This window comes from Caenorhabditis remanei, chromosome I (assembly GCF_010183535.1).
Source record: "Caenorhabditis remanei strain PX506 chromosome I, whole genome shotgun sequence".
NCBI classification, from domain to species: Eukaryota; Metazoa; Nematoda; class Chromadorea; order Rhabditida; family Rhabditidae; genus Caenorhabditis; species Caenorhabditis remanei.
Window position 1 is genome coordinate 283,823 of NC_071328.1, and position 17,910 is coordinate 301,732.

Here is a 17,910-nt window from a genome sequence, read left to right on the forward strand (position 1 = left end):
ACTAAGATTAGAACTTTTATGAGTATACGTAAATCCACTCAAGTAGCTCCGTAAATCTACATCAGAATTTAGTAAATCGACAAAAAAAACAAGTTTATTGCCTGTTTGCGAAGAACAGATTTCACCATAAATCTACAAAAGCTGCTCGTAAATCGACACTCCGAGCTTTCCCATAAATCCATATAGCATTAAAAAACTCGTCCGTAAATCTACGCCTGAATTTTTGTAAATCCTCTGTTGAGCACGTAAATCGACACGGCGCCCGTAAGTTTTGGATCTTAGAACGCTCCTAGCCAGTAAATCGACATAAACTTTTCGTAAATCTACACACAACCCCGTAAATCCACTTGACTTGATTTCTCCCCATTCTCTAAACTTTTTTTTTTCCAATTCTTGTCAGTTCAAAAAGTTCAAATCTCACTCTTCTTCCCTCCAAAAATAAAAAAGAATAGAGATTAGTATATTTGTTGCTACATTATGTAACAACACAAAAAAAGCGACAATTTTGCAATGATATTTCTTTCTTCTGGGATTAGTGGTTAGAGTCCAGAAACAGATAGAAGAAGAAGAGGAAGAGAAGAAACATGACAAATGAATTGGCATTCAGAAGAAGAAGACTTTGATGCTTCGTGTGGTGTGCTAGAAGACACTTTTCAAAAATTCCCTTTTGCTGGAAATATGCTCAAATGCAAATAATAGTTTTTGACTAAACGTGATTTTTTTGTAGTAGAGCATACTTGCAGCCTTCCGGAACAAAATCTTTACCTTTTTTGACAAATGCGCTCTATCGACGAATTTTGGCTCAATTTGAGTTTTGGGCCAAAAACCGTCCAAAAATATTCCGGGTTTTGGTCAAAAATCAAAATGATCAGAATCAGGCCAAAATTGGGCTCAAAACGTCACAAATTTTATAGAGATCACGAGAACAACACTGTGATGTGTCCGGTGTATCTCGATTGTCCCCTAACTGTCACTTTGTCATCAAAATTTGGCACTCAGCCAAGTCTTTTTTGGGGCCGTGCCAACCGTTGTCTGATGGAGCAGACCTATGTAAAAAGTCAAAGATTTTTTCATTTGTGTCAGTTTTCACATTCTACTTTACACCGAATTTCTGTCAGTTAATCCGCAAGTGCGCTCTATCGCTCTTTTCGGAAAAAAGTTCAAATACTCTTTCGTCCTCAATTTTTTTTCAATTTCCCTCTTTTCAGAGCATCAACTTGATGTGTTTGATGAAAGAGAGAGTAATTTCCCACGTTTCTCACTCTTATCTTTTACTCTCTCTCCCTCTCTCTTTATCTGACTGTCTGCGTCTCTCTCCCTCTCTCTTTCTCTAATTAATTCGGAAGAAGACACGAAGCATCCAATAATCTATGTCCTTTTCCCCCTTCTCTCTCTACTGGTCCATGAACAATTTCTATCGGTTTGCAGGCGATGTCATCTGAAGCGACGACGACGTCTCCAGAACACGCCGTCTCCTCCACAACAACACCATCCAATTCGGCCACGCCCCCTCCACCGAGCAAAGGGGGTGGAGCTCCTGGAGGGGGAGGAGGAGGGGAGCAACAACAAGTTCCATTCCGTATGCTTTTTATCTTTTCTGCGTTATTTTGACTTAAGACTGGAGTGAGAGTAAAATAATTGAATTTTCAAAAATTTGTAAATTGCGTTCTATTGACAAAAATTGAAGGGACGGTCAAAGCACGTCATGTTTATACTCATTCAAACCGCAATTTTACGCTGATTCAGAAAATACAAATTTCTTATTTGTTGGTCTAAACCTAATTTAGTTATAACACTCTAAAAATTTTGAAAAACTGTAACTCTGTTAATTTCTGAGGTATCAAGGTTATTTTTAGGCAAAAAATTTAATCAATTTCATAGGTTTCCGTTGAAAAATGAAAAATATACCACATTTTTACGCTGATTCTGAAAATATAAACTTCATAGTTGTAAGCTAAAAGCTTTTGACAAAATTTGTGAATCTATAGTTTTTTTTCAAAATTTTCTGAATACCTGTGCTTCCATGAATCTTCGAGAAATCTAGTTGGGTTTAAGACCGTTGGAATGTACTTTTTTCAAAAAGTTTTTAAACTTCCGCTTCCTTTCTTCCCCACTTACTTTTTCCAAATCCTTAGTGTCGAATTGACAGTTAGGGGACAAGCCGGACACACAGGACACAACACAGTGTTATTTTCGTGATCTCCATAAATTTTGTGAAATTTTGAGCCCACTTTTAACATGATTCTGATAATTTTGATTTTTGGCCAAAATCCGTCTTAGTTCTGGACGGTTTTTGGACCAAAACTCGAACTGAACCAGATTTCGTCGATATTAGGCTCAAAACCTCGGAAATTTAGTGGAGGATTCGAATTTTGTATTTGTTTCCTATTTCGAGCGGATTTTTCCAAAAATATTATCAAAAGTAACCAACAATGATGTCTGAACTGTTTTTCTTCTTTCCGGCATTGACTAAAAAACTAAAACTATCAAAAATTCCTTTCTCCGTAAAAGAAGAGACACACGATGCTGCCCTCTATTATTTTTCCTCCTTTTCTCATCGTCACAACAGAAAAAATAGGCTATTATTCATGTGCCTAGCCTAGTCGCCTCCTGTCACCGTCTTAAATAGGAAAATTGTTGTGTCTGTGAAGAAATGAAATTGTTTTTTTCATGGAACAAAATTAATTTTCTTTTTCAATTTTTTAAATAACACTTTTACGACTGTTATAGAACGTAAAATATATATTTTTTGGCGGTCCCATAAAATTCGTAAAATTTGGCCCAAAAAGGCCCAAAACGGGTCCAAGAGTGTGTTAGATGCTCAAAGTTTAATAAATTATATAGAAATTACAAAATTCATTGAATTCAGGAACCCGGAGACACGTGAATGCAGTTTTCTGACAGTATTCGATACATTTTGTTATTTTAAGCCGAAAACTTGAAAAATCATTTTTGAACTAGTTCAAAAAGTTTTTTTTACTAAATGTTTTAAAAAACCTAACGGTGTAAAACTCTTTTTTTTTAATCACCGTAAAATTGATGTTTCAATGCATTTACTTATGGGTGGGATTGTTAGATTTTCAATGGAGAGAGCTTTCACAATTTACAGTTTTGTATTTTTTTCTGAGTTGCGTTGCGTACGCGTCCCGGTTTATATTTAATAACACGACAAATAAATGTAAAATTTGATATTGACTTATGGAATTGTTAGATTATCAATGGAGCATGCATCCATCTCTCCCACCAACTCAACAATTTTCCAGAAATGATACCACCCGGTCACTTCTTCGCGAATCCCTTCATGAATCCATATATGCCGACACCAGTTGCCCAACAAGAAGGAGATCCGAATGGCGGTGGGATTCCTCAGATCCCGAATCAGATGGTGTTCTCCCCGGCACAATATCAAGAAGTGATGCATCACTACTTTCAACAGATGATGGCGGCGAGTGGTGCACAATTCCCAATACCATTCCCAATGCAGTTTCAACCGGCGTTTCAGCAACCAAGGCCTAGTTCTCAGGTTAGTCATCATTTATGTCGAAACCCCCTATGTGGAAATCTGTGGTTTCGCAACATTTTCCTTCAGAGAAAAACGTTGAAAAAAGAGAATATAGAAAAATTGGCCACAATAAAAACGTGAGGATGGACATTCAAAGAAGTGCTGTATTGACACTATTATATATTTGCAGTCTCTTGCCGCAGGGTGTTAAAGACTCATCAAATTTGTTCGAAATGATCTCGAAACGGAAAACATGAATTGCAGTTCTTTTCAGACCTACAAAGCTCAAAAAATACGAAATTTGATCCTTGCATCGAGACCATTTCGCGAAATCTCGAATAAATTAGATGCGCCTTTAACACCCTCCGGAAGCAGACCGTGAATTTATAATATCACTGATTTATCTAATTGAGTCTTTTGTTTTGTTTTCTTCCTAGAAATCTAAAATTCTCTCAGTGATAGGGAATCCTGGGCAATTACCTTTAAAAGCTTTCCTCAGACATCCGGACTCACATACACATAGACAGACAAAACAAAGAGCCTCAAGAGAGCCTCAAGAGACCTCAATCTCTCCCAAATGACATTCATCTGTTTCTCTCCTCTTATATAAGTATCATCTCAGGCATCATCATCGCATCGGTCAGAAGACGATAATGGGCGGCAGACAGCTGGTAGTGCCGTCTCGACGAATGTATCACCGAATCATCGAGAGGTTCGTGGGGAAAAGGAGGGAATGGGTACTTGATATAAGGGTATACGGGTTTTAGCGCACAAAGAAAGAATTTGTTGAAACGTGCCTTGGTAGTCCTATACATAAAACAGACTGGGTGACCTCTGATACATTCGAGTCCGCAGATGCCGAACCTGAAGTAAAATTCTGCTAAATCCCTCTGTGAACCAAGTTATAAGCCGTCAAACTTCTCCAATGGCTAATCATAGATTCGGAATCTACGGACTTGAAAGTATCAGGGGCCAAATTTTTGAGTCGTTTGAAAGATACACTTCCCTTGTGAGATGTTTTAATTTCATTGAAAATTTAAATTTTTGAGTAGGGTGAATCAATAGCTAAAAAATACACCAAAATATACATCTCGGCAAGTTCTAGATCTGACATATTGTCATCATGGGTAATGCAAGCGCGCTCTACTAAGATGCTTAAAATTTCAATGCAAATTCAAATTTTTGAGTAGAACATCTCAACTGTTTCCAGACACAACCAGTGGAAGAGCCGAAGGAAACAACCGATGGACTTGTGGATAATGCTCCTGGTAAGTTTTCTGACTTTTCTGTTATCCTTTAAAAGTAGTCATCCCTCCACTCCGCTAGACATGGTGTCCCCCCTTTCGTCACCACCACCACAAATCCACATAGCGAACAATTAGTGAATCGACAAACGAGGAGATGTTGGAGGAGAGAGTGTGCGATGAGTGAGAGACACAGAGAATCTCTCTCCAAAAGAGAGATGCTCTCGTGTTTCAGGATGCTTAGCTAGCAGTTGTCTCACTAGAGAGGGAGGATACTTACTACTTGTGTGTGCATGTGTTCGGGAGAAAAAGGGATCAGGAAGGCAAAACCTTTAATGGAGGCGCACCTAACTGTGCCTGTTTCCGGCGGTATATCTCGTTTTCCAAAGGAAATTTTAAAAATTTGCTAACTGACAAAATATAGTTTAATAATCATAAAATATTTCTTCAGTTGAAAACATTTCAAGCGAATCTAATATCCAGTGACAGTCATTCAAAGCATTCTAAATTCTTCAGAAGACCTCCTGGTGCCAACGTCCACATCATCAGCAGAAGTCGTTATTGGAGATGTGATCGGCGACTCATCTGAAAATTCGCAGGAATCCACTGGAGAGGAGAAATCAGAAGAGAAACGGAAACTATCGGGGGATCGAACGGATTCTCTGATAAGGAAACAAATGAGTGAAATGGAGAAAGAGATTACGAGGAGGTCACAGAATAAGAATATCAAGAAGGTAAGAGTTTTGTAGTCCTTTTGAAGGAGTCGAGGGACAGAAATTTTAATTTTAATCTAAAAAATTGATATGAAGGTATAATTTAAGTTCAAAAACATTGATTTTGAAAAAAAAAACATTTTTTTCAAGACTAATTTGAATATTTAAAGTTTCTTATCAAAATGCTAACAAACCTAAACGAAAACACTCTAAAACAATAAACAACTTAATTTTTCAATTGTAGTCCTTTTGGAAAAGACAAAAACTTGAGATTTCCCCCCAATAAACCAAATTTTAACGCAAAAATAGAAAAAATCTCTCTTCGTTCTCGGAGATTTTCCCATTTTCACCACAATAATCCAATAACGGTCCCCCCTCCTCCTCTTCTTCTCCCTGACCAAAGGGGTCCCAATTTCACAAATGCACTCACTTCTTCTTCTCCTTTCCCCTATTTCCTTTTCACTCACTTTTTTCTTCATTTTTTTCTTCAGACGCGTTTTTTTATTATAGATTTTTAGTACTAGGAGCTGACTTTGAGTGGGTGTGTCACGGTGTGTTGTATAATTGTCTTGAGGTCATTATAGTTAGTAGTGTTATTAATAAAAAGTATATATACGCACTCATCAGAGAATAGGGCGAAAATCCTCAAATTTCTCAAATTTATATTTTTCTTAAAGATCAAGTTTAGACCCTCAAAAAATTGTAGTTGACAATTTTTTGATAGCTCCAACACCATCTTAAAACTTAACAGTATCTACTGAATTTAGGCTTAAATTTTTAGTTTTTTTTTTCGGGTTATTCGGGTCCATTTCGGTTCTTAACCTCTCACCTATACCACCTCCTTAATCAGATCGACGACGACGGTCTGGCTGAACTAATCGGATCGTCTTCATCTTCCAAACTAACCGCCGACGATTTCTCGCCGTTCACGGATAAGGTATTATCGATTGATTTGTGGATTTCGATGTTGTGATATGGTCAATTGTCCACAGTAACCCCCTTTGCATGTTGTGCACCTTTTAATTTCATGAATAACTAATTTTGACGACAAATTGCGTACTGTACGTAATTTTTTGTAAAATATGGTGTATTGTTTCAAATTTCCCTATTGTCGTGATTGATTTTCATTGGAAATTCAGAAAATTTAAATATTTAAAAATTGCAGAGCGGTCTCTCCTACCAACCACCCGCGGCAACTCCGCCCACTTCTGAAAAGGCGCCGAAAGAATCGTTGAATCAACTCCGTTCCTCATTTAATCTCCCGGAGGATTCACCTACAGTAGGCCCCGTTCCAACACAACAAGCTCCGCCCCCTCCTGCTGCTCAATTCGCGAATAACTCAATGTTTATGGCAAATGCTGGAAATTTCGCGCAGAACGCCGCGTTTGTTCAGGTATTGTGAAAGGACAGTGGCAAAAAAAGAAATAATTTTTCAGATGACACCGCAGGCACCATTCGGCGCCGCGCAAGGCTTCCAAATGATGCAACCACATCAACATAATCTCTTCATGCAACAACCTAATCGTGAGTTTTTACTTTTAGTGGAAATGCGCTCCATTAATAAGTCCAATTTTTCCAGCAACCTTCGTGAACAACGGCACGAATCCATTCCTCCAATCGCAACCTTCTCTACCAAACTTCGTGAATGGCAGCGGTGGCACCGCTCCTTTGGTACCTACAGTAACCGCTCAACAATTCACACCGGAACAACTCGCCGCCGCATTCGCCCAACAACAAATCGCTCAACAACAACAATTCCAACAACACGCCGCACCAACTCCATTCGACGCTCCGCCCCCTTCCACATCTCCAGCTACAGTAACCCCCGCTGGATCTGGATCTGGCACCGGATTAGCTCCACCACCACCACCATCTCATCCGATACCAAGAAGGGTTAGTGGTGGAAGTGGATGGCCAGAAGAGAATAAGGAGAATGGGACTAGTGGGACACCGAATGGGACGACACCTGTCGGAGCACCTTCCACGTCTACAGGTCCCGATGATCCAGTTTGGGTTTTGAGGGATTCGTATTTGAAGAAAATGCAGAGAGAGCAGAGGACATCGGCGGAAGAGGTAACATTTACAAATTTCTTTTGGTTGGCTGGCTGGCGCTCTTTCGACGCTTTTCGGAGCACGTAGAGATATTAATCTTGACGTTACACTTTGATTTTAGCAATTTTTAAGCAATTTTATTCGTTTTTAAAATGTTTAAAATGAAAATTTTCGCTTTAAGATGATTCAGCCGGTTTTTGGGTATCTCACATTGATTTACTCGAGGCTTCTTGTTTTCGCACACTAAAGGTGCGCCAGACGACTTTTAGACTAAAATGTTCTGCCCTAAACGTCACGACAAGCAGAATTTTGTTCTTTTTTAAAAGGAAGAATCTGGAACATTTTTATATCCATTTTTATAAGATTATACAGAAAATCGAAAATATAATGATACCCTTGGGGAGACAAAGAGTTCAGAGCTTCGACTCTAGTTTTCGCCGTTTTTAAAAAAAAGTTTGAGTTTTATGAAAATAGTGAGCCAAAATTGAGTCGTGTCTGTAACTGCTCTGTTTTTAAGCTCCGTAAGTCGTAAATTTATATTTTTTGTAATAAATCAACTTAAGATCTCTATTTTTGTAGTTAACAACTTCTCAATAACTCTGCAGACTTGTGAGATACGTCCTATAGAAGTTAATTACTGGAAATCTAGCTCAAAGAATTTTCTTTTCATCTTACTCCCCGTCTAGTTTTCTACAATTCTCAACAGAAATAAATTCTCGGTCACAAAATAACTGAGTTACACCTCTTTAAGCTGTCATTACGAGAAAGCGCAGAGAAGCGAGAGTGTCTCGTTGTCTGCGTCTCTCCGCAAACTTCTAGAGCGCATATCTCAAAAGTGGGCGGAGCTATCAAACAGTTGTCAACTAGAAAAATGAAGATCTTTTCTTGGTCTATCCAAAAAATGTTAATAAGGAAGCACACGGGCAACAGATGGTTGAGAGAAACTTGATGGGATTTTCTTAATTTCCGTTTCAATTTAATTCTACAATTATTTTTTCCCTACAGGAAATGAGTTGGCATGAAGCGGCGACAGCTGCTCAGGAAGCGGCAGAAAATGGAGTTGGCGACGAGCAAGAGGAGCAAGAGACTGATCGATTACTGAATGGAGCAGGAGGGACATCCGGACAAAAAGGATCGATTGGTGGCGATAGGCGGGGATCCGTGGATAAGAAAAAGAATAGTAAAGAAAGTGAGTCATAATGTGGGGAGCTATAAGAACTACGACAGGAACAAGATGCAAGCGCGCTCTAACGAAATTTGTTAACTTGCTGTGAAATAACATTTGCAGTGGTGCAGTTTCTCTTTAAATTTAAAAAAAAATCTCAAACGCGCTCTATTGCGAATCGGGAATTTTCTTGTTGGTTTTGAACAGTTGGAAGTATCAAACTGCGCTCCAGTGCACAGACATTTAATTTGCGTTAGAGCGCGAACACCTACAGTAGGAAGTATCAAGTGCGGTAGAGCGTATTTTCCACAAAAACTTTTAAAAACTAAAACTATAAATCCTCGGAACATCCACGCACCACATCCACCGTCCACACCCACCCACCTTGTAGTTGTTAATTTATTCGGTGAGTTTTGTGTAAATCAATCGATATCCTGCAAGAATTCGCTATGAAAGTGCGCTCTATTGAGAATTTCTCATTAAAGCGCATTTGCACACTCTGTTTTTTTCTTCCTTAGTTTTCAATGGTTCCCTTTCTTTGGTTTCTTTTCTCTTGTGCATGGTTTTAGTATTTCGTTCGTAGTTTTGCAAACGCGCTCCATTGACAATATATGGTTTTTTAAACAGAAAAAAACAGTTTTGAGCTTGTAGAGCTAGTTTTTGAGTTATTCACCTCAAACTTCCACACTTTTATGCACAGAAACCAATAAAATGTTTTTTTTGAAAAATGCATTATATCTTACGACAATTTGCGTACACTACAGTAACCCGTGTAAATTTCTCAACAACTGGCGCCTGCTCTTTTCAACCACTTCTATCCGTGATGGCTACCCAATGGACTCGGCTTATTGATACTTATTTACAGTACTTGTCAAAAAATTATTTATATTCTTTAACATTTTTTTCAGTGGAAACTCATTTAAAATCTTAAATTTCTTTAAAGCACTATTTGCTATCTTCTAAGCCTCTTATCTAAAAAAGGGGCGGAGCTAGAAAAAAGTTAAAAACTAGTAAAATGTGTAATATTTCAAGGGCTGAATTTTTACTGTTGACAACTTTTTTAAAACTCCGCCCTTTTTTGAGTTATGAGCTTTTAAAGAAAACGTTTTATAAAAAATTCAATTTTTTTGGTAATGAGACTTGTCAAACTTTGTAAAGTTGTCATTCTGTCTGTTTTGTTTTTTTTTCATTGAATTTACATTTATAAAATAGACTAAATCTAGATCTTTATTTTTGTAGTTGACAACTTTTCGATAGCCACGCCTCTTTTTGAGATATGCGCTTTTAAAGATAGGAACCTGTGGTGCCGAGAGAGAGAGGGAAGGGTGAGACGCAGACAGTTAGCCGCTCTCGTTTCTCTCGTCTCTCCTCCCAGGTGCCTAACTTTAAAAGCGCATATCTCGAAAGTGGGGCGGAGCTATCAAAAAGTTGTCAACTACAAAAATAAAGATCTAGACTTGATCTTTAAGATTAAAAAAAAAAAGAAATTTGGAAGTTTGTTAACTATTCTTTGACGAGTACTGTAATTTTTTAATGTTTCAAATATTTCTCTGCTGGTAGTGGCTTATACGAGTGAAATCCCCGCCCTTTACGCTTACAAAGCATCCACACACAACTCCCCCTTCAAAACTCAAAAATCCTTCTTCATCCCCTTCTATTTTCAGCAATGGTACATGAACCTGCAGTATTGATCGAAGGAGTTCTCTTCCGTGCGAGATATCTCGGCTCAACACAGATGTTGTGTGAGAGTAGAGGGAGCAAAGCTGCTCGGATGGCACAGGCGCAGGAAGCGGTGGCGAGAGTCAAGGCACCCGATGGAGATGTTCAACCGTCGACCGAGATTGATTTATTCATTTCGACTGAGAAGATTATGGTGTTGAATACTGATCTACAGGTGGGTAGAGTTAAAAATTGAAATTTGAGTATTTCATTTTGAAGAATTGGTGAAAAGTCTTTGTCAAGGCCCTTTTATTGTCGCCAAAACTCAAAATTCAAAATTTCGATTTTTTTGAATTGATGAATATTTTTCGCAAAAAAGTCAAATTTTCGACTAATCTTCAGAATTAAAAAAAAACTGAAAAATTATCAAAAATTTTGACACTTTCGATGAAAAATTGAAAAAATGTCAAAAAATTGGTTTTTTTTGAAGCCGAGTCTGCGGGTCTTCCTGGGTCTTAAAAGCATGGAATTCAGAAAATTAGCAATAGAGTCCACTTTCACTTTAGTGCTTATAAATTTTTAGAAGGCCGCTCTGGAACTTTTCGACACTAAAATTTTTCTCAAAATTTTTGCAAGGTCAAAAATTCAAAAAATAAAAATATAACTTAATTTCTCTCTTCAAATTTTCAAAAAGGGCTTTGGGACGTTTTGAAACCGAGTCGTTTTGAAACCGAGACGTTTCGGAACGAGACATTTCGAAATGCCAAGGAGTGCCAAAACTCCCATGCGCATTGATGATAATTTTCAAAAGTAAGCGTTAGAGCGCGCTCGTATTACCTTTTCAATTTTTCCTTAGAGTGCACTTGAAACACAAAAAAGGACCGTAGAACCCGATAAAACAATAATCTTGCAGAGAATATCGGACACCGACGTTCGCCAGGACATTCTAATGGATCACGCTCTCCGAACGATCAGCTATATTGCAGATATCGGAGATCTAGTGGTTCTAATGGCCCGTCGAATGTCGACGAGTCATTCAGATGAGAGTTGTTCGGATGGGTAAGCATAAGCATCGCCTAACTTCCCAAAACTCTTCCATATTCAGTGACAGTCAAAGTGGTGGCGTCAGGAAGACACCGAAAGTGATATGTCACGTGTTTGAGTCGGATGAGGCGTCGTTTATTGCTCAATCCATCGGACAGGCATTCCAAGTGGCTTACGTCGAGTTTTTGAGGGCTAATGGCATTGATGATCCGTCGTATTTGAGACAGATTGATTATCAGGTTGGTTGGATTTGGATAGGCTTAAGCAATTTTAAATTAAAAATGTGATGTATTTAATACAGTACCAAGGTTTGCTACAGTAAATTGCTACAGTACTCCCCTACCGTATACAAAGTTTAAGTACAATCCAAAAGAAGTAACAAAAAAACTACTGTAGCCGGGAGTTTATTAAGCCTGCAACTTTACATTAACTTTACTTAAAGTTGTCAATTGCAAAAATGTTGCCCTTGAATTTCTACACATTTTATAGGTTTTCAACTTTCTTCTAACTCCGCCCCTTTTTGATTTATAAGGCTTAGAGGATTATAGAAAAAGTGAGAGAGCGCAGAGAAACCAGAGAGTCTAGTTTCTCTGTCTCTCCCCCTTCTCCCTATCTCTCTCTTTGACGCGCATAAACTTCAAAGCCACGTAACTCCTCAGCAATTAAACCTATCAAAAAGTTGTCAACTAACAAAATGTAGCAAATTTTTCGTAGATTATTTTGTTAATTTACATTTTTTTTTAGCTTATCAGTTTGTAAAAATACAGCGGTTTTAAGCATGGTAGGGTGCAAAAGTTCAGTTTTCAGTTTTTGTGTGAATCTCGGGTTTTTGAAGTTTTGAAATCAATTGCGCCGTAAAACCCGTTAGAAAGAAAAAAGAGACGCAGAAAAACTCTCTATTTCTGTCCATCAAAGGGGCGGAACTAAAAAAAGTTGAAAACTAATAAAAAGTGTAGAATTTCAACGGCTGCATTTTTGCAATTATTAACTTTAATAAAACTCCGCCCATTTTTGAGTTATGAGCTTTTTAAGAAAACTTTTAAAGAAAAATTTTTTGGTAGTGAAACTTGTCAAACTTTGTCTCTCTCTCATTTTTCTCAACCTTTCTCTTATTTCAGGAAGTGCTAAACTCGCAAGAACTGCTTGGCGACGAATTGGAGATGTTTGCCAAAAAAGAGACTCAAAAGGAGGTTGTCGTCCCTAAGAAACCCGGAGAGCCCCTCGGCATCGTCGTCGTGGAATCCGGTTGGGGCTCAATGTTGCCTACCGTAGTCCTCGCCCACATGAATCCGATCGGACCGGCCGCTCATTCGAATAAACTAAATATCGGAGATCAAATCATCAATATCAATGGAATCTCTCTGGTCGGGCTGCCCCTATCGGCTGCTCAGACACAAATCAAAAATATGAAGACAGCGACAGCGGTGAGGATGACAGTAGTCTCCACACCGCCCGTTGTCGAGGTTCGCATCAGGAGACCCGATACGAAGTATCAATTGGGATTCTCCGTGCAGAATGGTGTCATCTGTTCGTTGTTGAGAGGTAAGGAACAAGTTTTAGTAAAGGAAAACTACGGAAATCCGATTTCTCAGCCTGGTGGCCTAGAAACCCAAACTTTGGCCATCAAACCTATATATTCAGTATCTGCGTGACGAGAGCTTTCAGAAAAGTATAATCATGATTAGGTTTGAAGCAAGTTGGGTCTCATCACGAAGTGATGGCCTAGAAACCCGAAATTCGGCCACTAGCAGTTTTTGACCAACTTTGAGCGGGAAATTGTGCGAAAATCGTGAAAAACAGTATTTTTCACCCGAAAACCTTCAAAGAGGGCAAAAAAGGTCATCATACCTATATATTTGAGCTAAGAATTTCAATTGTTGCAGGAGGAATCGCGGAACGAGGTGGAATCCGTGTGGGTCATCGAATCATCGAAATCAACGGGACGTCGGTGGTCGCTGTGGCACATGACAGGTATTTAAATTACCTTTTGCAAGATTTTGAAATAAATTTTGAAAAAAGATTTTTGGAAAAAAAATCAATAATTTTTCAGAATCGTGAACATGTTGGCCACCGCCGTCGGCGAGATCCATATGAAAACAATGCCGACATCGATGTTCCGTTTGTTAACGGGTCAAGAGCAGCCACAGTATATTTAATTATCGATTTTTTGTTCCCTCTGAAAATCCTCAATTTCCCGTCCATTTCATTGTTTTCATTGTTCTGTGATAATCACTTCTTTTTAAATTCCAAGAAAATGCGCTCTATCGCTAATTTCTTGAAATTATCAATAGAGCGCGTTTGCCTTAGTCCTTAATTCCAAAATTTGCCATTTTAAGAGTGTCTTTTTCAGTTTTTTTTTTCATTATTCTTTCTACAATTTTTTCATTGCGGTCACAATCGGGATTACTTTTTTTCTTCTTTCTTTTTTGTTTTCTTTTCATAATTAAATTAGAGATTCTTCATTTTTGAAACATTATAAAAAGAATAATTTTCTTTCAGTACACATAATTGATGTATATTATAAAACTTGGGGGAATAATTGTATAATTGATACCAGGAAGTGTTTGGTGGGCGGGGCAGTTCATTCATAGTACAAAGAAGAGGAATTGGAAAATGGGTATATAGTTGCAAGTGCGCTCTAATGAACATTTTCTCATTGGAGCGCACTTTCAGACCCGTACATGAAATAGAAAAAGGGTATATTCAATCACACTAATAATGGGGGATAAAATTACAATAAAAAAGAGATGTCTAGAGGGAATTGAAAAAAAAAACATTATAATAAATCGATAATTAATTCATCTTTTAAACAATGGTTACAGTAGCTTTTGGCGGTATGAGACCCATTTTAAGATATGAAATTGTGTCACTAGTTGTTGTCGCCGTCTCTTGATTATCTTTCGTCGATTTCTTCTTTGGATCATCCGATCGATGATCGACTGACATGTGGAATCCCAAATCTTCAGCTACGTGGCAGTAGTAATCACATGACGGACATTTCAGCAGTGTTCGAGACTTTTGAACGAATTCCTCCGGCGTCGGCTTAGCGTGTTTTGATGTCTGAAACTTGACGAGGCGGTTTTTGGCGAAATAGATATTTTTCAAAAAAAATTCAAAGTTTTCTGATTTGTGTAGTCCTCGCGAACCTTTTCCAAAAGTCTCTGTAGAGTTAGAGCGCATTTCAAGCTCCGCCCACTTCTGCTAAATTTGAAGCCCCGCTCACTTATTCTGAACACTAAGCTCCACCCACTTCTCCAAAACAATAAGCTCCATTCACTTGTCATATACTAAGCCCCGCCTATTTCGCCTAAATATGAAGCTCCGCCCACTTCTCCTAAATACTAAGATCCGCCTCTTCTGAAAGGCTTTTAAAAGTGTTAGGCACGCCAGACTCTACAAACCTTTCTTCTATAGCTAAACTCCGCCCACTTCTTCTAAATACTAAGCTCCGCCCACTTCTCCTAAATCCTAAGCTCCGCCTCCTTTTTGGAAGCTAAAAAGCGTGTTCTTATGGCTGAGCTCCCCCATTCTCGCTCCATTTCCAGCAAAGCTCCGCCCCCCTCTTCCACATCATCCCCGACCCCAAATTACCTCCGGCGTCTGTATCTGTCCATTGTCGATGCGGAATTTCGAAGCCTGATTGATGCCGTGAAGCGTCTGATCTCGAACAATGTGATGAGTCAACTGATGGAAGTCGACGACCGATTTATTGTTATCCGAATAATCGCACATATAGCATTTGTACAGCTGATTCCATCCGTGACGATCCAAATGTTCAATGTAGGCGTTCTGGGAGACACACTTGAATGTGCACTTCTTGCAGTATTTGGCATTTTTCGCTACAAATTGAGTTTTCAGTTTCGGCCGCTGATATTCCTCTTTCGGTGGCTGCCGTTTCAGTGTGATATTGATTCGATTGATGAGTTGATGACGATGATAGGCCGCGTGTTCGACGAAACTCCGATGATTGATTGTCTTGAAACTACAATTCTTACAGTAGAAACCTTTGGCGCCCGGCGGAATGTAGTCTCCTTTTCGTTGATGTTTCGCCTGTCGCTTGTTCACCGACGGATCGAAACAGACACCTTCCGAGTGGAGTTTCAGATGTTGGAGGAGGGCGGTGGGTGTGTACGTATTGAATGTGCAATCGGAGCACGAGTACGGTCGGGGATGCGTTTTTTGAGAGTGGAACGAGGTGTGCATACTCATCACTTCCGGATCGTCCGTCTTGTACGGGCATTCGGGACATTGCTCGGGATCTGAAAGAAGTCAATTTTTTTCAGATCTTTTTCTGGGATTTTCAGCAAAATATGGCTTTGAATCCATTCTTGCAAACCGTGCCAGCACATAATTCCCTTCAAACAAAATTTTATGAGCTGAAAAATATAGCAAAATGTACATCTCAGCGAGTTCTATGTCTGTGATCTACTACGAACCGGATGGAGTACTGGTAATGTGTCGCGGGCCGGGAAAAAGTGCCAAAAACGCAACAATGGCCACAAAAGTCATTCTAGCCCGGCCTGTGGCACATTAACGAATAGCCATCCGTGCCGTTGAAAATTACAAAAATCGACTAAAAATTATTTTTCTCGAAGAATTGCCAATACTCGGCATTTTAGCTCATTTGAAGATTTTCAGCAGTTTTGAGTGTGAAGAATTTAGAGAAATTGCATAAAATCTCCCAAAAACCACCAAAAACTTCAAAAGTTTATCACAAATCCACTTTCTTCGAATTTTCTCAAAAAATCTTACTGACAGTGCAGGGATCGAACCCGTAAAAATCGCAAAAATGGGAAAAATGTTATTTTAGACCGGCTTACGGCACATTAACAAATAGCCATCATGCCCATAGACATAGATCTCGCTGAGATTTACATTTTGGTATATTTTTCAGCTCATAATATTGCGTTTTAAGTGAGTTACGCCCCGGCCCAGTTTGCGTATGGCTCGTTTTTCTCCGGGATTTTCAGCAAAATATGGCCTTAAATCCTCTCTTCTTCGAGTTCCTTACCTTTCGTCGACGCGAATTCCTCATTCAAAAAGCTCCGAATCCTCCAGTGTGTTACCTCGAGCGGCTCTTCGGGCTCTTCCTCCTCTTGAACCGCGCCCAACTTCTCCAAGTTCGCCGAGCTCGACGACGGCGTCGGTTTCCCAGACCCATTCTTCGATAGAAGACTATAGTTGATACGATTGCGAGTGGCTCGTTCCGAAAGTTGTCGTGTCGGCTGAGAAGACGGTCCGGGGATCGAGTAATCCGGATCAGGGGACGGCTCCAAACTCTGTTTCCTCGTCTTCCGACCATCCGGCTTCGGCGGCTTCTCCTCCTTCTTCTTCGGCGTCTTCTCTTTCGGCTCTTTCACCGGTTTCGGTGCCTTCGGAGTTCTCAAAACTCTCTGCGACGTCGTCTGCTGCTCCACCTCCTCTTCCTCCTCCTCTTTCACCGTCGCCTTTCCCCTCTTATTACTCTTCCTCTCGCTCATCTTCTCCGAATTGAGATCTGTCAACGATGAGACCGGCCGCCCTTTGTTATCGACTCTCTTCACAAATGGCATCGGCTCTCCGACACCACCCAGAGCCAAGTGGATCAACGTATGCTCCTCCATCTTTCGTTGCTCCAGTGAGCTGTACGAGCAGTTCGAGCAAATGTTACTTCTCGCCGGGCTCCGATGATTCCGATGGTGTCTCCAGAGGCATCCGACGGTGAGCGTCGTAAACGGACACTGATCACACGTGTAGATTCGGAATTTTCCAGCGCCTTTGCGATGTCCGATGGGGATTCCCTGATTGACGACGACTTTCTTGCTCGCGGCATTCTCCAAATTCACCTTATTCAATGCGACATGTTGCTTCAAGTGATCCTTCAACGAGACCGGTCGATTCGTAGTGTATGTACACTGAACACATCGATACATCTGCTGAATGTCGTGCCGCTTCTTGTGACTCCGCATGTCTCCCCGATATTTCGATGTGTAGGGGCAATCGAGGCACTGGAATCCCTTGACTCCGTCAATCATCTTCCGTGAGAACTGATCGTTGAGCTCCGGTCGCTTCGCCTTCTCAGCGGTGCACCATTTTTGGAGTGGCGCGAAAATCGGTGAGGCGATGAGATCTTCTGAGAATACAACGACTTTCGGTGGCGATTTCTTCGAGTCCTTCTCCTCTTTCTCTTCTTTAGAATCCTCCGACGTCTCTTCAACTTTCGGCTCAACCGGCTCCTCAACTTTCGGCTCTTCAACAACTGGCGGTGGTGGTGGCGCCACTTCCTCCGGCGGTTCGTGCAACTTCTGATGTGAATGGATGACCTCTCGACTTCTGGATGACCACGAGCAGTGTGCACACTTGAATGGATCGTTGGTGAAGTGTTTCGCGTAGTGTCGCTGGCATCGATTCATCGTCGGCGCCTTGTACGGACACATGTTACAACAGAAGAACACTTCTTTCTTGTTCATCGCGGCGAGCGTCTCTGGCGGGACGTCGGTCGAGGCAGAGCTGAAAAACATGATTTCCCGATGAGAATGGATTTCGCGACAT

The 17,910-nt window shown here is 40.1% G+C and overlaps 1 protein-coding gene across 1 annotated transcript; it reads left to right on the forward strand.

The window, feature by feature from the left end:
• Positions 1 to 1,431: 1,431 nt before the first annotated feature.
• GCK72_000049 (uncharacterized protein) lies at positions 1,432 to 13,535 on the forward strand (the record flags this gene model as incomplete). Its single annotated transcript, XM_053722237.1, has 16 exons — positions 1,432 to 1,579; positions 3,264 to 3,523; positions 4,125 to 4,214; positions 4,713 to 4,770; positions 5,263 to 5,480; positions 6,310 to 6,396; positions 6,625 to 6,852; positions 6,896 to 6,983; positions 7,039 to 7,532; positions 8,517 to 8,700; positions 10,341 to 10,570; positions 11,249 to 11,394; positions 11,441 to 11,618; positions 12,498 to 12,921; positions 13,263 to 13,350; positions 13,430 to 13,535. 16 exons carry the CDS (start codon positions 1,432 to 1,434, stop codon positions 13,533 to 13,535), a joined length of 3,027 nt encoding a protein of 1,008 aa, XP_053590882.1.
• Positions 13,536 to 17,910: the final 4,375 nt, after the last annotated feature.